The sequence below is a fragment of the Malurus melanocephalus genome, unplaced genomic scaffold (assembly GCF_030028575.1).
Source record: "Malurus melanocephalus ecotype Western Australia unplaced genomic scaffold, MMel_1.1 scaffold_4, whole genome shotgun sequence".
Classification (NCBI taxonomy): Eukaryota; Metazoa; Chordata; class Aves; order Passeriformes; family Maluridae; genus Malurus; species Malurus melanocephalus.
In genome coordinates, this window is record NW_026623236.1 from 2,796,916 (window position 1) to 2,822,645 (window position 25,730).

Sequence of the window (25,730 nt, forward strand, 5' to 3'; positions counted from 1 at the left end):
GAGAGTAATTTTTTGTGGCATCTACATAGCTATGAAAGCTGAATTTGTGTTACAAATTTTTAAACATGGTCCTAGTTTAAGTCTGCAGCAGTTGTTTCCCCCTCTCCATTTTTTTAAATGAGTTTTCAAAATAATTTTATTATTTCTTCTTTAGTTTGACCAATACATGCTTTTATTCTCTCAACAATTAGTGTATCTCTTCTTGTCTGTTCTATTAGCAGAACATTTCTATTATCAATCTCACAAATATTTATACAGCTGGGAAGCTTTTGATATATGAGTAGCCTCTGATAATTCAGTGGAAATGCATTCTGAAGAATCCTCTCAGCTAAGATAAGAATGCYTACTCTTGACTAAAAACTATATGCAAACAGCTGGTTAAAATTTTAGAATTTATTCTTTTGGTAAAATTCATCACTTTGATATGTAATGTTTAGGATGGAACACAGATAAGAGATTTCAAGAAGTCAGGGTCTTTTGGGCTTTGAAATAGGGCATATTCAAATCAGACTGATTTCAGAAATAGGAGGACTTCTTTGTGGGCAAAAATTACTCATTCTYCTTTGATGGCTGTGAACATTTGCTACATTGAAATATCCTATATTCACGTCTCCAGTGTAAGAACACATAGAATGCTCTAAAGCATTTGTATTGTAGGAACCCATACTGAAACCACCATTTTAGAAGGGCTTTGAATSTCAGATCAAATGATACTAGAATGAAAGTAGTGCTGTGAGTATCTAAGCCAAATTTTCTAACTTTAAAAAGCATATGTTTACTAGATTTTGAGTTCACAGTAGCTACTGCAGCATTACTTCCAGTTCAGCACGTGATTCCAGCACATATAGAATGGGTTATAAGCTTAGAACACAGTCACAGCYAGTGAAATCATGCTAGGAAATAGAAGATGTGCTCACTGAGCATGTCTAAGGATTTTTTACTCTCTACCATATACACATGGGTGTTTTTTTGGTCAGAGTCTTGTGCAAAGAGGAAGGTAAGTAGTGCTTATACAACTGTTTTATCTGCAATGCCCAAGGTCATTGAGGAGTGTGAGCAAACAGACTTTATAAGTGCAAGACTTGAAACACAGATCTGATAAACACAGTATATCAATCTGACTATACATGAAAGAGGCACTAAGGTTTCTTGAGGGCACTTTCAAAAAGTRTGATGGAAAGCAGTCCAAAGTTACCAACAGTAACTGGTGATTAGCAAAACTGGATTCTGGTATACAGCACTATTCTGTCATACAATTAGCATCATATTTACTGTGAAAGGCTTTCTAATTCCTACATTACAATTACCATTGTCTGTACATTCGTCTGAAATTCAACATGAACTATAGCATGAACTATAGCTTTATATAGTTTATATAGCATCTATAACTTCTTTAATGTATTGATTCTTAATAGTAATAAAAAGCATCTTTTATGAAATCTTTTTTCCATACATGATCCTAAAACTTACTACCAGGTTTTACAATCATCCGTTTATGAAATAAAAGAACAACAGAATAATAGTGTTATTAATATATCAAGAGAATAGAAAACCTATCTAAAAAAAGGTTTAACTAAACAGGGTGAGGTAATCTAAACTACTTAAAAAAGCTACTTTTGAAAGTTATTTAGCTCTGTACAAGTAGCTAGCTTTTTTTTCTATAAACAAAATTGCTTGGCMTAAGAAAGAGACAACAGTAAATACACTTTAAGTTACTGTCTTAGTAGACAATACAAATGAAACTCTTCCATCCCTGGAAGTTTAAGACTTGGACTAAATAAAGTCCCCTTGTCTGATCTCACAGCTGACCTTGCTTATAGATTCATAATAGAAGGTCTTACAGTAGGAGGTGTAAGACAGTGGCCTTCAAAACTGTTGAGACTATCACTGGGATGAACAAGCAGTTACAATTTCAGAGTCTTCTGAATAGCTTAACTTAAGCCTCTTAAAAAGTCATTGTTTCCCCTGAAAGAAGTTTCCTCTGGGAAGCACTGCTGTTCCAGTTACAGCACTTACAATAGGTGAACGACTAATGGCTTACAGGATAGTCTGCTTCAAAAAAAAAAGTCGTTTGGACAGTCTTTTCAAACCACATTTATCCACAGCACGAGAAAGGTCATTTATGTTGAAGCTTTAATACCAGCTGAACTGTGTTACTGAAGATTTAGGATCAGACAGTGGTCAGATCATACTGCAATGTGACCAGAACTAACAGTTGTATTTAAACCCCATATTCTTTTCTGTAGAGGTCTGCATTTGTGAGCTAGAAAATGAAAGTATCTGATTTACAGCAGAAGTGTCCTAAGCAGGAAAAAAACCTACCTCACAGGTGGCTGCTTCAGTAAGAGTGCTCTGGAACTAAACAATGAATGGAAAGRTACCTGCAGACAGTGGCTTAAACAAAAAGTGACCACTTGCAGACATCTGACAATGCTTCATGTACCTCATTAGTGCTAGGCTAATTTACTCCAGCTGATGACCTGTCTCCAGGCAAAAAGCAGAATTAAGAGACACTAATGCAGAATACAAGTGAAGGGTGGGTTGATGAAGTAACACCATTATGGARAAACAACATAATTTGTTGAACTGTTCTGTGGTTTTTGCATTAGTGTTTTCCAACAGCAGGCTAATTTTTACTATCTCTCCACCTTTTGGACACCCTAAATGAATGGAATGCGTTTCTAGGAGTTCAATTCAAAGAACACCCTAAACGGGAGCATTTTATATATATATGAAGTAGTGCATTCTGTATGAAGGAAATGTCAGTTACTGAGCCAAAATCCAGTGGGTGATGATGGTGTGAGTTTTGTTCTCAATTTATCATGAACCTCCAAAATTCCACTTTAAATCTCTGGTCTCTTCTGCTAAAAATGATTTTGCCAAAAGCAACAGATTTGTCCTCTTGTGCTGATAAGCCTGTGACAAAGCCTTTAAGTGGGACCTCAAATCCTCACCCAATAAACATGTATCTTAGAGCTCTTCTCTGAGCCCTCACAGCAACTGAGCTATCCTTGAATAACTTKGTTCAGTGTCCACTCATCAGGTTAATTTTGCTGTCCCTCTCACTGTAGTAGGTTTGGAGCTGCATTGCACACTTCACAGAAAAACCCTTGAGAATTCCCACTGTCATCTTGCAGATCCTGTGCGTTCTCTCCTTTCTGCTTCTACTACTGACCCAAGAAAAGTAGGTTGTCAAGGAAGGAGACAGTCTATAGATTCCTATAAGGGATTGATATGAATGGAAAAATCCCTGAGGTGCAGCTTGGAGTTGCAAGGGAGGCAAACATAATAAAGGTGACTTTGGTGCAGACTGCAGAAGTATGGTACAGACTAGAGCCAATGAATGGATGGGTCAAAGGAGAAAGGAGGCTGTACAGAGACTTGGGCTAATAAGGATGGTGTGGATATATCCAGCTGTGCACTCTCCCATCTTGACATTGCTGTGGTTTTGACTCTTGGCATCACTCCGGCCATTGGCTCACCTTCCACTGCAATCACAGGTACGTGATTCTTACTATGTGGTAACCACAGTAACCAGACATGGTGCAAGTCAAGTCACTTAGAAGCCTTGCTCAGATTTAGTGAATATAGCATATGCCTGACATTTATCCAGTGAATTAAGATTTGATCAAAGTTTGGAAAGGTTTCAGAGAAGAACTATGGGAATAAATCTAGATCTGGAAAAGTATTTACACTTGACCTGCTCAATCTATATTGAGTTTACTCAAAGATAGGTTGGCTTAGTCTTCAGGATTCTGCAAAACAGAAAATTCTGTAAAGGAAGAATCATAAGTCTGGGCACAGACACAAGAATGTCAAGATTAGTTAAATTAAATGTCAAGATTAGTCAAGGTAGTTAAATTAAGGTAGAAAGAGAAACCACTTATTTTTAAGTGTCAGTGAGCAGTGGTAGCAGCTTGCTTAAAGCAGGAAGCCAATATATGAAGAAATGTTCACTATTTAATTATGTTAGTAAAAAAAAGCCCAAACACAATAGAGGATCAAGAACTTGAATWAGGGGAAGGGAGGGGGAATAGGAGGGGACATTTGCTTAAAATGATGGCTACATTTTTAGTTAGCCGTCTCTTAACACAGCCTCTCTGAAGTACTTGGCCAGACAAAGCTATCTCAGAGCCACTACTGATTATTTGGAAAGCTACAGAATGGGAAGGTTCCAGAACACTAGAAAAATAGAAAAAAAACATCCAGAAAGTAATAGAAAAAAAGAGATAAAACCCACATACATGAGCTGGGCAGTTATGGAACAGTTGGTCTAGCTTCAATTCCTGGAAAAATATATTGGAACAAATGAACTATTTTTAGAAGATAATAGGTTGATAAGCAACAACCCCAGACTTGTTAGGAGCTGACTACATCCAACTGATCTTGTCTACTGTGACAGGTTTAACAGGCTCATGGATGGGAAAATGTGGGTATCATTTAACTTCAGGGAAGATTTGATGTTTTTTATGGGCAATTTGCATAAGTAAGCTCAAAAAATTTTCAGCAGAAGAATGCATGCAGCTGAAGAACACATGCTCAAAGTGATTGCTAATGACTATGAAACTGACTTGTATCAAATCAGTTTCTGTGGGCACAGACATCAATCCACCACACAAATACAGTTATAAATACATACAGATGTAATCTTAAATTGCCCACTTGGGAGGGAAAAAGGACAGGGAACACCTCTGACCACTTCAGAAGTCAAGAAGAAACCTCACAGGAATGTGAATGAGTAAAGAAAAAAGAACTAAAATAATTAGGATATAAATTAAGGTTAGTATTTGTCCTTGGTAAGGAACAGTTCACTGCACAAATGCAGGGGAAGCAGCAGTTACCCAGAAGTCCTGTGTAAAAGAACCTGGGGTTAGAGTGGATCACTAACTGAACATGAGTCAACACTGCCATAGTCTTGTGAAAAAAGCAAACATACTGAGGTGTATAAACAGAAGTGCTGTGAGATATGTTAAACAAACCTTTCACTTTACTTAGTATTCATTAAAGCCTCTGCTGGGATACTTTGCCCATCTTGGGAATGATGCTTCAAGGTAGTATCTAGAGGCAAACACACTGGAACAGATTCTGCAGGCAGCTGGTGGAACCTCCATCATTACCCAACTCCTTACAAGCACTTAAATACCTAGCAGGAATGTTTCAGGTATAAATAATACTGATCTATATATACTCAAAAGTCTGTTCAAGCCTTAATTTCCATAGGTTTACATTACTTAGAAGATCTGTGTGATCACAAATAAATTTCTTATGCCATAATTCTGYCTTGGTAAGGAAATCTCTGTGACTTTAAGGTACTTGTATCAGCTGAAGGTCAGTCTTCTTAGTTTCAAGAGCCAAACTGAATGGAAATCCACAAATATTTCAACAAGAAATCTTGCATCTTGCTGTATAAATTTCATATTTCACACTAAATGATTAAGTACATTATACTGAAAAACCAAAAAGCTGGCCTAATATAACTAAGAGAGGGGTGGAAGGAAATTGAATAGTCAGTCCTAAACTCTAATCAAGGAAGAGCCAGGCTAAAAATGAAAGATAGGAGAAGAAATTTTGTATCACAGACTCACCTGCCATTGCATATGGCAGGTTATGTTAGAGCTGTTGGGAACTGAATACTGGAAAAAGCATTCATTCTGTACTAATTTCTTACCCAAATGAAATGCTGAAAAACATGTTTGGTTTCTCCAGCAATTTATAAACAACATCCAGAAGAATGCTAAAAACCAGTGCACATGACTTTCCCATGGGCAGTGATACCCTGGCAGGATCTATCTAAGCAGCATTACGGGGAAGGTCACTCCCCACACGCAGTCTCTGGGAGAAACAACAGCTGTGCTTTTGCAAGGCAATCTGCAGAGGAATGGCACTGCAGAGGTTAAAAGGACCACATGAWATATAAAGTAGACTTCGGCCCCTTTAGACCCGGAGCAGGTGTTGAGTCAGCTCTTTGCACTGAGGCCAACTCTCACAACGCCAGGGAGCAGGGCTGACAGGACATCCTGGCCGACCGGCCACCAYGCCAGACGCTACCAAGGACAGATGAACGGAATACAAACTGCCAAAGTCGGTGGCTATCCCACAGCCCAGAATAAAAGTAAGATACGTAGAAATACAGTATGGGTTAGAAAAAGATTGCAGACTGATTCATACCAGGGAGTCATGTGTTACTGTCCTCTGCTGCCTGAAACAGGAACGCTCCTGCTCTCAGCAGGAGACAGCCTGTGCTGCTGAAGCTGTGAATAGCACTCAGGGATCCCCTTTGTGCAAAGCAGGAAGAGCTAGGAGGTCTATCTCAGTTACCCGGCAGTCTCCATGGCACAGTCTGTACAATTCCTAAGGCGACCTGAAGTGAAAAGCACACTGTTTTAAATTTTGTAAGCTGTTTCTGATTTAGCACAGAGGATATTAAATCACTGCCCAGCTGTTTTAGGTACATATATTGTCATTCACCATAGAAAWCCTAATTGTGAATATACACTATGTACAGGTAGGAGTACTGCAATAACAAAAGATATAGGGGCACACACAAGCAGTGGTTCCCCCATGTTCCCCCATCTGAATGGAGTCACTGACCATCTAAGGTAGGGGTGCCCRTGAGTGCAATGGCAGTTGTAAAAAGATGCTGCTTTACAGAAAGTAAATCTGAGCTCCCTCTCTAAATTTAGCTCTGGGGAGTCATCAGAGACAAAGTGAGGTATCACTATTTACAGGAAATAGTTTATACTTGTTCTGCAAGCCTTTGCAGTGCAATTTACCTCACAAAGCTGTGCAGTGAGTCATGAGACCCAGCAACATTCACACACCCATATGCACCATGGAAGCAGGAACTCTTGCTCACTTGCTTTCCTTTTTCCTTCTGGGAAATTCTTGAGGAACAGCATCCATTAAAAACAGTTCAAAATAATTACATTCCTATGAATCACACAGTGACTGGTGTGAGTAAAACAAACCGTAACATAGAGGATATGAGGGAAAAATTTCCAAACAAAGCTTTTAATTTCTTCTCTTTAGCTTATATCGGAGTTCAGTAATTTGAGAAGTGTTATTCCATGTCAAAGCTAAACCTAGGCAGCTGTGAATACCTGCCAGAAGAATTCTTTTTCTCCTCTATCAATCCAAAGATTTATTGCATTGGATGTAGCCCATTGTTTAGCTGAAAGGCAAGTGGAAGCAGTGAAGYTATTCACAGGAAAACTTGGTTTTCTTTCCTATTCAATCATACAGTTAACCAAATTAACTTCATGGTCATGTAATTCCCTGATTTCACAGGAAGCAGGACATACCATTTAAGCATCAAGGCTCAGTTACATCAGCTTAGCTAGAAAGTGAAATGGCACTCTCATTTATTCCCTTGATTATGCCATTGTAACCATCAAGGTGGATCTAGGCTGTGTCACATACTACACACATTACTCAGAATCCCAAACCTGCAGTTCATGCTTAAACCTTGTGAAAATACATTTACCTCTTTAAAAAAGATTTCAGTATTTTTCCATGACAATTTTGTTTTTTCCACAGCTAATTCTTAAGTATCCATTATTCAGCAGAGAAGTCAATGGTAATACGTGCAAAATAATTATAAGTTACAACTTCACAAGTTTACAATATTAAATTACTTCTCACTATAGGCATGACTAGGTAACATCAGACCATCTTAGCCGTCTTAATGTGACCCTAATCTTGTGGTCTCTATAGTCTCTGAATTCTGAGTTTTGAACCACAAAATGTATGGTTTTTATTTTTTGGATTTTGCTTGGATTTTTCTCCTTTTCTTGCTATAAATATGCACAATGCCTGCTAGCAGGGGCTGTGTACCATCTCAAAGCATACAAGCAACAACAAACAACACCCAGTAACACCAATATGCAACAATTACATCTCATTACCTATTACTTTCTACTCAAGTATTTTAATACATTAAAAAAAAAAAAAGAAACAAGTTATCAACTACCAGCACATTTTTACGCTGCATCTTGGAATTGAAGAAACTTCCCTGTCCAGCCCTCCAGGAGCCACCCTGACAGCCCCACTTGCCCACCTGAGCTGGGACTGAGGCCCCTTCRCAGCTGCACTCCACACTCACACAGTCACAGCAGATTTCCTCATTGGATAGAACCCAGTTTTCCCACAGCAGACTTTCAGATGTCCAGGTCCTTAAAATAATTAAATCGTGGTGCAATAACTAAATGAGAAARTAAMRGCTCGAGCTGGTGCCTCCGAGGAGGGACCCTGAACAAAGGAATCCCTGGACTTTCAGACCCCCATAGTCTAAGCACAGACAAGCCTGGGGATTGTCAGTTCCTGCCGTCTCTGTTGGTGTCCAGTCCCCTGGCCGGGCCACAGGTCCCCGGGCTCTTTGTAATGCAAAGGGACGGCAGTTCCCGGCCCCTTGTCCCAGGCTCCCCCCACCCAGAGCTCAACTGCGGCTCAGCTCCCACTGCAGCTGCTCACSGAGATACCCGCCCTGAATGGATTCCTCAACACTGGCTAAGACAATGTACGCCTCCTTTAAGCAGTAGTTGCCAATACTCTGTCATCTATATTCTTAGGCAGCTTTTCAAAAAACAGGAGTACTTTCCATTTCAATTTTACAAACAATTCCCTTCCATATTTTCTCTCTTCCTCACAATTATCAAAATATTGTTAGTCCAGTGATTGCCTAAATCACAGCCTAAGGTGGGGGTGGAGGTAGTGGTGGTGAGAAATTACTGCAAAAGAGATAGAATAGTGACTTTTTTTGATTAGAAAACCAGCTGCTTCAGAGATTCTTTAAAAAGCAGTATGAAACAAACTATGACAGTAATCTGTGCCATGGCTTTGACATTACCATTTCAGCCAAACCAGCAGTTTCCAAACTGTCGCTAATGCATCTTCAGTGTGTCCCAGAATGGCAGCAGTGGAGTGTCTCACGTACTTTCTCTCTGACAAGGCTCAGAGAAAAGGAACGCATACCACGCCTGGAACACAGGCAACACCTATATCACATGTACCATAGGGCCTCTCCTATCATATAGGGGCATATCAAGTTACCCATTTGCAAACATGACCAGAGTACTCATTTTAAATACAGAAAGTGCAGATTAATTCAAAGTGAAAGAGAAACCACATTTTTCTGTGCAGAAAAATCCAAATCTGTTCTTCACTGTGCAGATTACCAGAGATACTCAGCATACACACAGTATATTACCCTCGTTTTACCTTAGTCTAAGTATAGAGTGGTTTGAGGTGGCACTATCCAAATACTCATAACAAAACAAAAATTGCTCCTGCTGCCATCCAGGCAGCAGTGAAACTGGTTTTCAATGGTTATTAAGGTAAACCATGATGATTAAGYATGATTTATAATCCTGTCATTCTTACGACATGCTAGGCAAGTCTCAGTCCAGAAATATCCACAAGGCTTAAAAAAAATGATCTGTCATCACCATACTTGAGAGTGTTGGTATACAGTTCTCAGTCTAATAAGCACGTCAAAGGTTTCAAAATAGACACAAAATTCCCAGTGGATGAATTATGAAGCAGGTCTCATATTACTGCAGCTGGAGCTACAAGTAAAACATGWATCAATATTAATCACATTTTTTCTGGTTAATTTGAGGCATATATAGTTTCTACTGTAATGATACATTTGTTGCAAATATAATATAAACAGCAGAGTTGAAAAAAAAAAAGTTAGCACACAACAAAGTCACTATTCTGAGCCCTTGTCAATCAGAAAAGAGAAAGCAGGAGAAGCAAGAGCAGAGAGAACAGCCCTGCCGAGCAGGAAGTCATTGTTTGCAGTGAAAGTGAGGTGAAATGCAGATGTAAATGTAAAACCAGCCACACGTGCAGTAATTTTAAAGTTTTCACCTCCATAGCTTGGTGGAATAAAATGACAGAAAACTTGGTCACCAGAAATAAAGACAAAAATAACTAAAATAAGTACATTACTTGTCTCTGGAAGTGATAAACTTTAAAAACTCCATGGACAACTCACCTGCATTGGAATTTACTGTAGTACCACTTGCAGTATACAATACATAAACTTCTTTCAATATCCTCCTTGTTACGCAAGACAGTTTAATCCAGTGTACTTATACTTGCCCCTTCTCCTATTTTATACATTGCTGATTGTTGTTTTAAAAGTGAATAGCTGCAATGTGTGGATGTTAACTATGTATGCACTCATAAAGAAGAATGACAAGATTGATTCACATTCTGTACAAAAAATTTAAGAGTTCGGATACTATTTTCTTTTTTGAAATACAAAGCAAAATTACACTGCTTTGAATAGAATTATAGTTGCCAGTTAGTTATTTAACTGAAATGGGCTAGACTTGCCCAGATACTGATATCGTCAAAAATCTGTCATTTTTAACTTAGTAGATGTATACAACATGAAGCTGATCTTATGCAGAAAATGGAGACTGTACCAACCAGAGGCTTTTGCTGTAGGAAGTATTACCTGTGGCTGGAATACCTTCCCAGTGCTGCTGCTGCTTACTGTGCCAGAGCCTCCTGTTTTTCAGACCCCCTGTTTGCACCTTCATAAATATTAACCAGGTTTAGCTTTTGGTTCCTCTCACATGTTACTTTTTTCTACATTTGTGAACATTCCCCAATAGAACCAATTTGTATATTTAAAGAAATTTGAGAAATTTGTTCGCTTTTGCATCTCAGCTGTCCAGGGCTGAAAGCACAAAAATGTGCTAAGCAAACAGTCACAAGCCAGCTGCTGACTTTTCTGAAGCTCAGGGGGCTGCAGACCCTCACTCACACGGTGCAGAGCCTTTGAAGAGCAGCAAGGTGTTCACAGTACTGGTTCCCACTCCACAGCTGTCTCTCCAACCCCAAGTAGTTCTCTGTTACAAACTATCCACCTGATGAACAAAGGCACCACACTAATWAGGCACTATAACCAAGAAATGTTTGAAGTCACTCAGGTGGAAAACACTGGGCATGTAAAAGCTAGTTATTAATATTTCATGATTGTATCAATACATAACTAACCAATACATTTTTTGACTACCTATTCAAGGTAATTTTTATCTCTGCAGGAGTCAAGTAGGTCTACTCAAACCCATACAAAGAAGATGTTAATAAGGGTTAGGGTTCAATGTGAAACCATTTTTATTTAAAGCAAAAGCTCCAGGACACAATTACAGCTGGAGGCAGCAGTTTCATACAAACCGCATGTGAGAGTGGAGGGGCCTCACAGAATTCTGTGGGGCATGACTGAAGCCCATTTGGGAAGTCTTGGTATGTTTGTTTGCAAGTAGTTCTCAGATCAAAATCCAGTTCAGTAAAGGCACTATGCAAAAAGTGAAAATATTTTATTGACAATGCTAACTGACTTGCTGATCTTCAGATTTTTCAGGGATCAGCATTGTAGGAGATATTATTTTGATCCCATTACTTTGAATTCTTTCAGTAGTTTATCTGTATCATCCTCTATGCCTTCTCGTCCATGTGGGCTGCCCCTGGGRTGGCTGGTAGGAGAAGGGGGCTGGGGACAGCCGTGCTGGGGCAGTGGCCTGCCACGGCTCCCCATTGTTGCAGAAGCATGCACCAGCTCAGCACTGCCCCGCTCCGTACTCTAAATCCCTGCTTTTGTGTTCCCTCGCAGCCAGAGATAGCTGCTCTCAGCAGCCTCCTTGCCTGGAGCACTGAGACAAAGAAATGTACAACTGCGTAGTTATACTTCATGACTCAGCTGAAAAGACACAAGTCAAACAGCAACCTCCTCAGAACAACCCGAGCTGCATATTAACCATCCATCTGTGCACGCTGCTCTGACTTTGTGTCATATTTTGTGATTCAGAAGAATTAAAACAGACACAGAGGAAAAGGAAACCTGTAGAGATTTATTTTTACCTCCTGTAGGAAGACATCTGCCTTTGTAAATGTGTGTTTGTACAGGTTGCACATGATCTGAACAGTGAAACTTTCATCTGAGCTTCAAAGTGGCACACTTACTATTTAATTTTCATTGAGTAGAAGCAGACAGATGGATTTAGTTTGGAATTTTGTTTTGGTCTGGGGTTTGGTCTGGTTTTTTTTTTTTTTACTATTAGATCCTCAGTTAGAAGTGAAGCCAGCTGCTTATAATTGAATTCCAGCAATTCAAACTGGTTGCTTGCATTCTGACTGCTTGTTTAATACAGTTGGTATTTCAACGGTCAAGAGTAACCTTTGAAGTTAGCACCCTGTTAAGAGGAGAGCTGGGGGAGGAATCAGTTTCTGTGGCTTGTGATTTTGTGTGTTCTCAGATTGATGAAGAAGACTGCTGTGCATTGATTTTCACAGCCTGTTTCAGCAAGAAGGGATAATTTGAATCCCAAGAATGTTGCAATGCATGCAAAGTTACTGGTATCTATGACATCTAAGCTTGAATGAACACACTTTATACACACTTGGGGGTAGTGAAAACCTCAGCTGCTGACCAGATCTAGAGACAGTTCTGCCCACAGATGCCCATTTTTAACRTGAAAGATGCCAGCTGCACACAGGCAGCTACACAGGCCTTTGATACACAGCTGCCTGGTACCTGTTTTCTTTCTAAATTTTTCACAGCTCCACAAACATCACGCAGTCCTTGTTCTCAGGGCCTGAGGACGAGAGGACTGACAAGGTGGGCTGTTCACAAAGTTGGGCTGCCCCTCTTCTTCCAAACAGGGAGTGAATGTTGATTATTTAATTCCACTTCCTCCCCCCATSTGCGATAGAAGGGCAAATAAGGCTGATTTCCACCTTCTACCTACAGGAATGTAAAGCCACGTCTCCCATGAGAGGGAGAGTTTATGCYTGTGAAAGCTGTGGATTCTGTTGTTGACAACATGCACCTTTACCAATTATGTATGGCAACACAACTTTGCTGCTTGCTGTCTCCTCTGCAGATCTAGCTTTAGGTCATACTACAGTAAAATAATTTAGCAGATGCTTWGCTCTCAATAGCTGCTCTATGTATATTGGCATCAACATGACTCTACAGAGAGGTGTTAAATTAACACCACCATCCCAGTGTGAATATTCTTCTACAAYGTGATCCTTCTCTACTGCTATGTGTACCTTGTATTTGACAGTTTACTTTCAAAACCTTGCAGAGGTGCTTTAGCAGTTCTACCAACTACATACTAACAATTCAAACATATTGATTTCCATTCTCTCCACAAAAGGGCTTTTAAACTTAAGTAGAATCTATTTTCATAGCAGAAAATATCAAYGTAAATAACTGCATTGGAAGCAGATTGCAAAATATGCTCATCTCTAAATACAAAAGAAAAAGAAAGACAGACTACACTATCTAAACAACATTCCAGACAAGAAATTAAGCCTCTCCATAGCCATTCCAACTGAATTTATAGTTCAGCTTAAGAGTTGAACCAGTTACCTAGTTATGGATATTTTAGAAAGTCCTTCAAGCAGGACTCTTGCTTAATCTCTTTCAAATGAATACACAAAAAACTCTTTTTCTTTCCCCCCTGTCAGCAGAGATTGTTTAAACTTGTAATACAGAAGGCATGTCACTTCTTGTTCTCCATGAAGCCCCGATGGTCAGAGAAGAAGAAGTGGCAGAAAAATAGCAGGGGCTTTTTTTCTTCACATGCCCAACTACCCCCCAATCAAAACCAAACCAAMCCACTGTCTGCTCATCTATTGACTCTTCTCATCTAGGAAGATGATTCAGAAATAGAAGATTAGTCATTTACTGCTAGAATGTTTTAGAAGAAGAGGTAGATASAGAAATATCAACAGAACCATGCTTTCCATTAGAAAACATGACAATATGTGTGACTGAGCTAAGCTTATTAAATGACTACAATAGAATTTAATTTAGGAAAAGACCAGAAAATTAATTTCCTACTCTGAAGCAGCCATATGGAAACTTCTTCATATTACAAAAATAAGGTTTTAAGAAGTTCCTTTATTGAAATTTCCTTCCAAGAACACATWATCAAAGGTTATTACCACTTTTCATTCAGCTCTACTCTATAGCAAATATATCCTTTGTAGGAAGGGGAAGGCAAACAGAATTTTGGCTTAATAAGCCACACTTTCTTCCCATTATTATGCCTTGGGCAACTCCAAGGCACCTTCACGTGCAGTATGTTGCAACCTGTACAGGTTATGTTGCAGTAAGTGCAAAATTACCTTTGTTTTGAAGTTAATCTGCATTCACTTGAAAATGTATGCCAATTCCTGAACCTTATTTAATTACTTTGCTAGCTGAGTTCTCACGTTTTGTGTGTGATCCAGGCCTGAACTCTGACAACGTGCAATCTTAATAAGTATACCACTGAGAAGTAAAAATCAATTCCAAATTTTGGAGCTTACACAGGATAAGGAAAAATAACACATGCAACTCTTTTAGGACACCACTCCTTAATTTGTAAGGCCAAACAGTTAAAATTTCACATGGAAGTAACTTTTCTCAAAGAAATGCAATTTTCACTGGATTGAGTTATGACTCCTTTGAGAACTACACTGGCCAGGTGTGTATTGGAGCTTCTTAGCAACTACCAAGTATTAAGTCAGATCAATGGTTTTACACACAATAAAAACCCAGTTTCTGTGTTAGGTATGTGRCTCAGATGCATTTTTAAGTTCAAAATGTAGGATCAATCACCATTATGGTGGCTTTATGAAGGAGGAGAAGTACAAAGTTTGCAGTGGGATTTAATTGGGAGGGTCTCCAATGTCTCACTCAACAGAGTGTTATTTTATCCTCCAGCATGCCTTTGTGTGCCCCACCTYGGCCATTTGCTATGCAACTGGGATTTAAATAACTTCTGGTGTCTTCTTRCAGTTCTTTTTCTGGCTATTTGAAATGCACAAAATGTTAATAACTAGCACCCTGACACAAAACAGGTCCTGGGGGCTACAGGCAACTCTGCTGGGTGGAGGACAAGGAATTCAAATAAATAGAACTCATTGTTTTACTCTAGCATTTAACATACCGAGAAGTACTTCTGCAACAGACTATATATACCATYACAGTGTGTAAATAAGTGAACCCTTTATTAAGCTATGTTTCAGCACTATAAACATCTAGTCAATTAGATACAGAACTGTAGAAATATTAATAGCTGTAGTATGAGTGAAACATAAAGAAGACAAATCAGCAAAGCTTTAAATTGACTCTATCATGTTCTGATTAGTTAAAAAAAGCATTTTGGAAAAAAAAGGCTTACTATACATCTTCATWTAAAAGAGACCAAACATGAGGCCATATGAGGTCCCCTTCATCACTTCTAGATTATCTGCTTTRCTGTTGGTGAATATGCTATTGCTAACATGATAGTTGCCTCTCCATGGGCACAGAAATAGCAAAATGTGTTAATACCAAATCATYCATGTCACATTACATCCTTTCCTTAGCTTCAAGTCAGACATATCTTCCTCAGTACAGCAATTCAGGCCAGTGCTCTTGTATTAATGGAGACAGCATCTTTTTCTGGCAGGTCTCAGAAAAACATTTGGACARCCTAAACTGTTTGAATGATAATCACTTTGATTGATTTGATCTAATTGATCATAAATCATGTGAATTAAGAGTAGAATTCAGCTTTTTGAGATACAGGTGCACAGAAGAAGTGGAAGACCCTCTTAAAATTCTGCTCACTGTAAGGTTTTACAAAACACAATAACAGAGTTCTAGTTGTGATGGTTGAACTCCAAATGTGAAAGAGGAAGCTTAAAGTTTAAAAACATTTTTTTTCTCTGAAGCTCTAAGTGATCTTAAAGAAGATACTTTCCATACAAACTGTCTTACTTATTTGTGGAATTTACAGGCTTCCTTACCTGCAGTTTTCCTTCCTGACAAATGCTAAAAATATCRGAAGACTCATTAAACTCAAAGATTAGCTCACTTGTCGTGGAACCAAACACTCCCAGACAGCAGAAGAGGAGAAGCTGGCAAATAAGTGATTCAGAGGAGAAGCCAGACAAAAGATACATCACAAGAACAATTCAACTTCTGGGAAATCAACTAAGACAACCTTTTCACACAGCAAAKACAGTTGTCACCAGTTACAGAGGAACATGTAGAGGGGGAAGCACCATGCACAGGTGCCTATGTATTACGATGAGTTATATAAACCTTCACTAAGTTAGCATTAAAAAAGCCTATGTAAGTTAACTCATGTTTTTGGCTGTCAAGTACTTTGGACTTCTTTAAGTACATGAGTGATAATTGGTACCCTTACAACAAAGAAATWGTGAACTGAAAACCACACCCATTACTTTATGGCATTCCATCTCTTGCAATGCTTGATGAAAGCACTTTTTCAGGCTGTAAGAGACCACGATCCAGATCTCAGGCAATACCCCGCCAAATGCTGTAGGATATTCTGAGAGGTTACTTCCTCTCAGTTTCTACTGTTGGTAGAAATTTGCACTAAATAGTCAAAAAATATTTAAGCAGAACTGTGTGAGAAGCAGACATTGAAGAGAAAGCACTTAAAAATACCTGTACACTAAGACATATTCCCAAAGCATGTTCCCAAAGTGGTTCAGTTGCTGCTCTGAAATGGGTGAAATCTGGTTTTGAACTGACTTCCCTCATTCCAGGTGGGCATCTTAATTAGAGGGTTCTTCATGGAAGAGAGAGCACAGCTTCTTAATCTGTATACCTGTTAAGGAAATGCACCAAGAAATAACAGTTATTGGRTTGTTTCAGGAAAACAGTCACCACAAAAAGCTGCCCAGTTTCTGTCAAGATCCTGTGTCACGCAGGTGAACTGGGACAAGAGATACTCAAACTCCTTGTTTTTCCTGAAAATACAGAATATGGGAGATATCTTTGAACAAATGAAACTGGCTGAGAGAACCATTAAAAGAGGAACATGGCAATGTAATAAAAATAATATCATGATTAGCAGAAAATATTTTGACAGCTTTTCCTAATAGATTTTCCTTTTCATAAGCATGATATAGAAAGGTAACACTTAATGTTTTTTGGGGGATATTCTTGTTTGTTATGAGTTAAAAGCCTCACTGAATCAAGAATCCCTTCCTGTATTTTGATACTTTCAAAAATGCAATCAGAAATACCTGTATATTAACTTCATTGTAGCCTGTTGTCCAAAAATAATAYAAGGATTTATAACATTTTTTCAGCCCCACTTTGCAAGCTGACTTAAAAGTTACAGAGTATGGAAAATGAGCAATAATAGTGCATTACATGAAGGGAAAAGAAAATCTAGTATGCTGATCCAAAAATTTCTGGAGTGCTCATTTGTTGATATTCCTAAAATTCAGTTTTAACTAAATCCTGTTTAACTGATACAGAGAATGTTTACATACACTTCTACTGTATCTACTCCCTTAAATACAATTTTTTAAATTTTGGTATTCAACTGCACAGTTTTCAAGGAAAAAGTCTAAAAGCACAGAAAGAAAAAGACTAAAAGCACAGGAAGAAAARGACTAATAGCACAGGAAGCTGAAGTTCCCAACTTCAGAACAGGTGGAATTGAAACCCTGTCCCTRTGCTGCCTTGCTGACAAAAAAGCTAAGGCAAAAATGAATTTAATCTATATACAACCTTTCATTTTTTTAACTTTGCCCCCCTCCTTTTTAACCAAAGATACTGGAAGAGTTACAAATTACTTTTCACATAAAGTGAAGTTATTATTTTTAATATAGTGTAAATACTTACCTGTAAAGCGTCACAAGAAACTTTTTAGAACATAATTTTCCAAGAAAATATTAATCATTCCTTAATCCAGTCACCAACCTTGTTGTTCAGCTTGCTTTTAAAATGGTGTTATAACTTCAGGGAGACAGTAATTTTCAACAACAGATGTACATGTAAATATTCAATCCATTTATTGTTGAAACACTGAAGACACAATATAGTTTTAACATACTCCCACTCAGTAAGTACTAATTTAATTTGAACAACACATTGTTTATTGTGAAAATGCTGGAGACGCAAACAGAGATTTAAACACAGTTTAAAATCCACCATCAGAGACCATGACACTTCAAGGAAGGCCAAAAAAAAAAAGGCTCTTAAAGCTAAAAATTAGAGGCAGATGCCATTTCCTAGAAATGAAGGAAGGTAGGCTCCACTGGAGCAGCTTTAGTACTGGGCTTTTCTTTTAAACTGGTGGTAAATGAAAAACCCAGAGCCCAGTGATTTTTCATTTTTACCTAATTGCTCCAATCCAGGAATCTTTGGCACAGGAATTTTCCTTTGCTTTGTGGCTCCAAGATTATTCAGCCATTTGTTCTTAACAAGGCCACTGTTTTCATAAACTTTTAATCCTACTCTCTGCATTAAGTGCATATTGTGCAAAGAATGCTCTTGAGTGTCCAGTTCTATCTTGACAGGAGACTAACAGCACCACGTTATTGCACTAATTCTTTTACTCTAGTTTTATCTGACTAACAAACAAGGCTGTTAGAAAACAGAACTGATTTTCCTCACTATTTGCTACTGGCCTTATTTTATTTCATGTACACTGACAAGCTGACAAACATATCTACAGGCAAAAGGAAAGAATTCCACAGCATTGATTTAAAGAGACAAAAAATTAATGACCAAACTGAAAGTTATTTTAAGGTAATCATGCAGATATTCTATTTCTAGTTCACTCTTGTACACTGCATAGATTTAAATCAATGAGCTGCACTGCTTCTTCTTTGCAGAGATAAATAAAGTTGAGGCCTATTTGAAAAACCTGCACCACAGAGGACACGTGGTTTATGTCAGTCCCAGTGGTACATTTGCTTCTTTGTTGCTGTGTATTAGATGTGAAGCTGTATTCAGGAAACAGGGAATGTTTATATATCCAAAACTTGTGCGTAAAATAGAAATAAATCACATGTGCATTTCTTATTATCATTTGTCGTTAAAACACTGACAAAATAAAAGCACTATAAAAGATTGTATAAAACTAGGGCTCTTCTACACTTTTTTAAACAGCAAAAAACTATCAGTCTCATAATGGAAATCAAAACATATTTTTAGGTACAATTCTTTGCATGCCATTTCCCCTTGCATTGCTACATAATCACTTTACTTTTTCCACTCATTTTAGTATCAGCAAACATCTGCCCACACATTAATTCAGAAAATATTAATTAAAAACTAGAAAGTACTAGAGCCTAGCACACTGATTTAAAATGTCTCTGATCATATATTTGATATCAAGTCCTAGCATGAAATTTCTATATTTAATCCAAGTAGTTTCGTGTTAGGAAATAGCACACATAGGCTGTTAAATTATTTTCAGTACAAAAGATACAGAGATAAAATAGTKTAACTGAATAGCTCTGAAGACTCCTAGGCATCAGCAGGGAAGGCACTTTTCCGGTCACATAGCTCTAAGCACAACAGGACTCAGCACAGCTTTGGTATTTCAACATCTCCTTCAGTTTCTATGCAAGTGATATCCATTGACTGCCCAGTCCTGGACTTCTCCACTTGCAAATAATGCAAAGAAAATTGCTCCAAATAGATTAATAGAGGCAGCAATATAGAAAACCATCTGCCATTCTCCCACAGTATTCTGTCAAATGGGGGAAAAGAAAAAAAAAAACGATTCAGTCAATTTGCAGCTTCACATTCAAGAAAACATAATTTTAAAATYGATGCTACATGCCTTGCCTAATTAAAWGTAAATGCCATTCAGCATGATTTCACAGCAACATAAAAGCATTAGAAACATAAAGGATGAAATCATTAGTATAGTCAAATCCAGTTTTATAACACAGCTTCCATAGATAGTGTTATCAGAATTGCATTACACTATCTTGATCATTTATCATCCAAGATTCAGAACAGTTGATACAAACGCAGAGAGTGCTGCTGTAAGGGAAACATTACCTTGCTTTCAGATCAGGTGATCCAAGAGCTGAAGTGCCCTGCACTGTGCAGTAAGATATTCTTAATGACTACTATGTGAACATTCCAGAATCATAAACCTTTTGGTCCAAACAAGGTAACTACCTTAACTCAGATTTCAAGAGTAATCCTCTAAACTCTGGTATTTAAGAAAGACCTTAATAAATGTGCAGTAAAGAACTGTGGTTTATTTGCTTTTTGGGATTTAAAAAAAATTTCAAATAAAGAAATATCTGTAGATGTCTTAAAGCTTTTTTTTTGAGTTTCAGATGATGATGTAAGTAACCTGTAAATGATCTTACCACAAAAACAGGATTACCTGAAGAGTGCATTAGCATGGAGAGGAAAAAACTACACCAAACAAAAATACSTTAAACCAACCCATTTGTTAAGATATTTGGAAGAACTAATTTCATTGGAATCATGTATTAATGAATGTTTTCAGGTTATTTTTGATTAGAGCATGGTGCTAATAACACCAGAGTCACAGGTTTGATCCTCAGGCCATTCACTTAAAGAGTTGGACTCAAAGATCTTTGTGGATCCCTTCYAATTCAGAATATTCTATAATTCTGTGATTTWAAAAAAATATCCTTAGAGTGACCTCCAACTCCAAAAATTCTAGTCCATCACTAAGCTTACTCCTCCCATCTTCCTTTCTTAAAAGAAATGCTGGCATTAGAACTCAATACCTCACGTGAGAACCTAATTAAAAAAAAACAAACAAGCAAGAACTTGTTCTAATTTGATAAAACAGTACCACARATGTCTCATCTAGTTGGCATTTTATCAGTTCTACTGTGATAAAAATGTATTAATTCTATTCCTAGAGAATATARTGAGTGAGTCACTAAAATTTTCAAGTCTTACAAAGGTCTTGGATTTTACCCTTATTTTCCTGATCAGAATCAGAACAATAAGGGCTAGGAATCAAGCAATTCACAGCAATGGAACAATACAACTTACAGGTGTAACCCACATTTAATGACTGCATAGTTAAGAAGAAAATAATTCTATTTGAGATAAAAATATAGCAACTGAAAAAAAAAAAGTCAAACCAGACTTACATTATGAGTGAGGCTCTTGGCAATAACTGGCCCCACCATTCCTGGGATAGTAGCAAAAGAATTTGTGATCCCAAGGAGAATTCCAGCATACCTACAAGAGAAGGTGTTAATGCTGCTTATTAACTTGTCAGGCTTATCAATTGTGGAAATAATTTTGCCTAACCTGATCATGTAGGCCTCATCTTAATCACACAAGACAAATTAATACATAAATATTCCAGATTTGCTTTTCTTCTAAGAACAACTCACTGACAGCTTGGTACACATTTTAAGGGACATGGTTTAGTGGTGGAYTTGGCAGTGTTAGGGTAATGGTTGGGTGTGATGACCTTAAAGATCCCTTTCTACTTAAATAATTCTTTAATTATTTAATTAGTCTCTATTTTTCAGAGGCTTGCTATGGAATTTTAAGTTGCCTATGGCTTTGCTCAAATCCATAATCCAAACACAAATCCCCTATGCTAAGCCACAACCAAACTGTCTGGAATGGGTCCACTGGAGCAGTTAAAGACACATTGCACATCTTGAAGTAGAAAGACAACAAGGAGTATGTGACAAAGTGCTGTTTGACAACAGTAAGAGTTGGTTCAGGTTTCATTGCTAAAAACTTGTTTGCCAAGAAGGCAATATCAGCAGTGTGCCTGGATATCCACACTTAYACTACAAAATTTATATTCCAAAGACAGGAGTTCAGAGTGCTGTGGCAGTCCTTCCCTTCAGCTTCCTGTGGGTCAAGGCCAATGGGAAATGGGTCTGACTAAACCAGTTTTGCYGGTTGCTGTTCCTGCAGCTCCATTCTGAGGCCTCCTGTTCCATGAATGTGCTGYTGTATCACACACAGATGTCTGCATATGCACCAGCGACCATAAAAAACTTGCTCGGAAAAGCTGGTGACTTGCTTAATATCTGATCCTCAGCACCTCATCTCTAAACAATTCAAGATCTCTCTCACAGGCATGTTGCAATATCGAAAGTTTGAAACTGTACCACAAGTGCAGACTTGTAAGAGAGACTGAAGAGAAGTAAGAGCCAGAAGACCAACATCAGTTTGACCTTCCAAGCACCAGGGAACAGATCCCTGTGTTTCAGATTTTCAAGGTGGATTTTTTGGCTGAAGAATACAAAATACTAATAGTTGCAGTTTACCATAGAAGAAAGGGGTCATATCCCAGTGATCATTTTAGGCTGTTCAGAGTAAAATTATGTCTTCATCAATTTTAACAAAACAGAAACATATTTCATCTTAAAGAGAAATACATAGTTTTGAAATTTTATTTACCAAAACAGGAGAATTCAACCACATACAATTGTTACAAAATGTTGCAATATGTATATTCATTCCACTGATATTAGAAAAACATATGTTTTTTTTCTTGAGGAAGGAAACCAATCATCTAGGCTACTAGCTGATTTTTTTCTTGGAAGTGTACACTACCTATCAGTTTAAAGCATGGCAATGCTTCAGTTAAAACGTCTTTATTTCTTATAAACGTGGCATGCAGTCTTCCTATCTTGGAAAGTGGTTTAGAATTAATAGGCCTTTATGAAGCTGAATGTCAAAGTATAAAATTTCTCCTCAGGAAAATAAGCACATAAAGCAAAACCCCATTTAAAACCTTTAAGCAGARCTAAATGCACTTTGTTTTCAACATGTTTAAGCACTACAATACTGCTAACACACACTTTCAAAACTAAACATCATTAACTAGTGTCTCTGATGACCAAAGATCTTTGGCACCCAATGGCTGGCTAAATGCCTCTGTTTATGCTCAATATTTCTGACACAGGYTGAATTCTTGATAGTGCTCCCTGTTTGATGCAGATAACTGATGCCACTCCCTTAGCACAGTGGAGACTCCCATATGAAAAGGGAAAGCAAAAAGTGACACATCTGTAGAGCAAGACCAACATCATGCTGTTGGTCAGGTCCTTATGGCATAGTGGGGATAACCAAATACAAATTAACTTGCAGAGCAGTCAGGTAGTAAAATCAAGAGTGAAAAAAACAGTGATGTGAAGTATTTAGTGTATAACAGAGCCTCATGAACATTACAAGGACTCATGGTAACACCAATACTAAAATTTGCAATAATGGAAAGGTACTGATGTAGATTTAAAGAATTAAAATATATTATATTTTCCCTAAGAGAACAATCTTGTCTCCCTCCTGTCCCCAACCCTTCACCAATCCAATACACCAATGGTATAATAAATACATGCTAGAAACCAAAAGCACATAGCAAATATTGTTTTCAATTAAGCATCAGTATTTTCATTCCCTTTTTTTCCTGTCACTATAATAATTATTTCTTTGGTATAATGCAAGTTTTAGTAGTAAAAAGGGACCATTTGCTATTCTAGGCAGCATACTTTTAACCAATTAAAATGGGCACTTGTGCATTTTTAAACTGCTTTGAATCACTTCTGGTTTTTCTAATATCTTTCAGTAAATTACAAAAAATAAATATTGAGCTCTTTAGAGAGCTCTCCTTCACAATTTTATGCAGACCCTGTTTTTAGATCTCTACAATGATGTSAAGCATTTCCTTGAAATTCTGCATGTCTGCCTTGATTATTTTATCCAACAAAGCTCAGACAAGTTGCAAAAAATTAGGTGTGGGGGAGGGGGAAACAGTCTTCTTTTTCTTCTCAGATGTTTTTTGCATTTCTGTATCTGTAGAAATTTTTTAATATGACCTTTGTTACAAGGATGTGCTCTTTTCAATATCTGTCCCCATTTGGACAGATTTATCCTGAACTAAAGCATGCATGTGCTGAATRGAAAATCACTGATTTCAATAAAAAAAGCACTCACCCTGACCACGTCACCACCAAGGAAAGTTTTCCCACATGCGCAGCCATTCACCTCTAGAGGCAATGCTGGGCCAAAGTCCCTGAACTACCAGCAAGACACTTACCCTCTTGTACTCAGTGTGCTCCCTTCTGCTTGTCTGAGAGGGAGGAAGAGCTAGAGGAACTTGTCTGGTGTAAATGCAAAGGGAATAAAACCACGACTTTACCGAGGGCAGGAAGAACAGAGTGAGATTCAGTCAGAGGGATCAGCAGCAGTTCATGTGCAGAACCTAACTATGCCTGCTGACAGACATGGGCACTGTGTAACACAATTTTCTTCTTGTTGCTTTTCTCCAACACCAAAAATACTCTGAATACTGTTATAAACAAATTGGCTCTTGAAATAAACACATTTGAAATGCAAAATGAAGTATCTCAAATTAGAAAACCTATACAACATCCTAGTATGGGAAACTTCAGCCATTGCCTACTTACAGAAGTTCCTCATGCATGTAAGTCACACTACAGTTGCATGATTTCCTTTTTCCTGGGACAGCTCTCTTGCATTCCATAGACAGGATAAAGTRTGCTCACATAACAAGCATAATTTAATACATATTTTGGAAACTAACTGTTGTAGTGCTGCAAAACTAAGCTTGAAAGAGAAGTTGTACAATGATCCCTTAACACCCCAGACACACATTTTCTAAATTTGTCGTTATACATGATTTAAAACAAAGTGCACCACAGAAGCTTTTCATATTCAATCCAGCAGTATAAACTGTCTATAGCTGGCTCCCCTCTTGCTTGCTAYCTAACCTCACCTGCCAAGATTAACTGGGTTCCCACTATTTCATATCCATTTGTTAAGTCAAAAATTGTCCATGATTGTGTATGTGGTCACCATAATTTCAATTGCGAAGCCTGGATAACATCTTCAATTGGAACCCGAGGTCTSCCATATAAGCTGTCTAGATGATCAGAACTTTTTTATAGGTAATATTTCTACAAAAAGTTTTTTGTAGAAACAAAACAAGTTTCTACACTTACACTTAAATTSTTTTAATTCTGCACATTAATACAGAAACACACTTTTCTTTGGACATAAAATCATTTGACCCTGTTCACATCTAAGTGCTACCTCAAATAGGTAAATGAATGACASAAAGCAAAGTCCTTGACTTTCACCAGTGCACTTTTAAAAGAATATACATACCTCCACACTCTCTAGGAAACGGATGGATCTGCCCAATTCTGAATTTGTAACACACTGGAGGCTGAAGTCTTAACTTTCCATTCTTGAAAATTATTCATTTAAGAGCAATTGCACATACCTGATTTGTCACCTACTGACAACAGGTCAACTACTTGTAACAAGATTTAGATGCCAGTGTAAACAATGAATTTTTTTTTTTTTTTCAAATGAAAATAATTTGCCTGTATCACAGTGCTTAAATATGGTAATGTTCATACAAAAGGCTGATAGCTCCGATGGAAAAGTTGAAAACAGTGAAACACATAACTGTATTGTTAAGTTCAAAAACCACTCTCTTATTAAGAATATTAATCAAATATGACAAAAGTCTGTCATGTCGATAATTACAATCTGTAATTAGAGGAATTATATAATTTATTACTGCAGGATCAAAACTGGATTTGATTATAAATTACTGTTTATATCCTATMATCTGCCAAACTTGCACTTTTTGCAAATGCAATGCTTAATACTGTAAACCCAAGTAATTGTCTGTGTTTACACTCCAGGTCTGCACAGGGCATGTTTCATAGCTACACTTCCAAGGMAACCCAGCAACACAATAAGAAAAGAAAGGGGGTCATAAACATTTCACATGCACTAACAACAGCTTCAGCAATACTTACGAAGGTGCTATGTCCAGATGGTTGATGCTGTAGCCTGATGTACAAAATCCTCCCAGTGTGGTTGATATAGTCACGAACGCGACAGCCAGTGAGTAGTCGCAGCCTATGAACCCAGCTGCTACCAAGAACACGGCAGG

General features: G+C 37.8%; 1 protein-coding gene across 1 annotated transcript in view; it reads right to left on the reverse strand.

Moving 5' to 3' along the window:
* Nucleotides 1–17,795: 17,795 nt before the first annotated feature.
* The window catches only part of SLC17A5 (solute carrier family 17 member 5), a 22,428-nt gene continuing 14,493 nt past the window's right edge, over nt 17,796–25,730 (reverse strand). Inside the window, exons 9-11 of the mRNA XM_057369119.1 lie at nt 25,594–25,730; nt 20,920–21,010; nt 17,796–19,517 (exon numbers count right to left, since the gene is read on the reverse strand). The exon at nt 25,594–25,730 is cut by the window's right edge and continues 10 nt beyond it. Of these exons, the coding sequence (XP_057225102.1) occupies nt 19,380–19,517; nt 20,920–21,010; nt 25,594–25,730 (366 nt within the window). The 3' untranslated portion in view covers nt 17,796–19,379. The remainder of the gene's footprint in view (nt 19,518–20,919; nt 21,011–25,593) is intronic.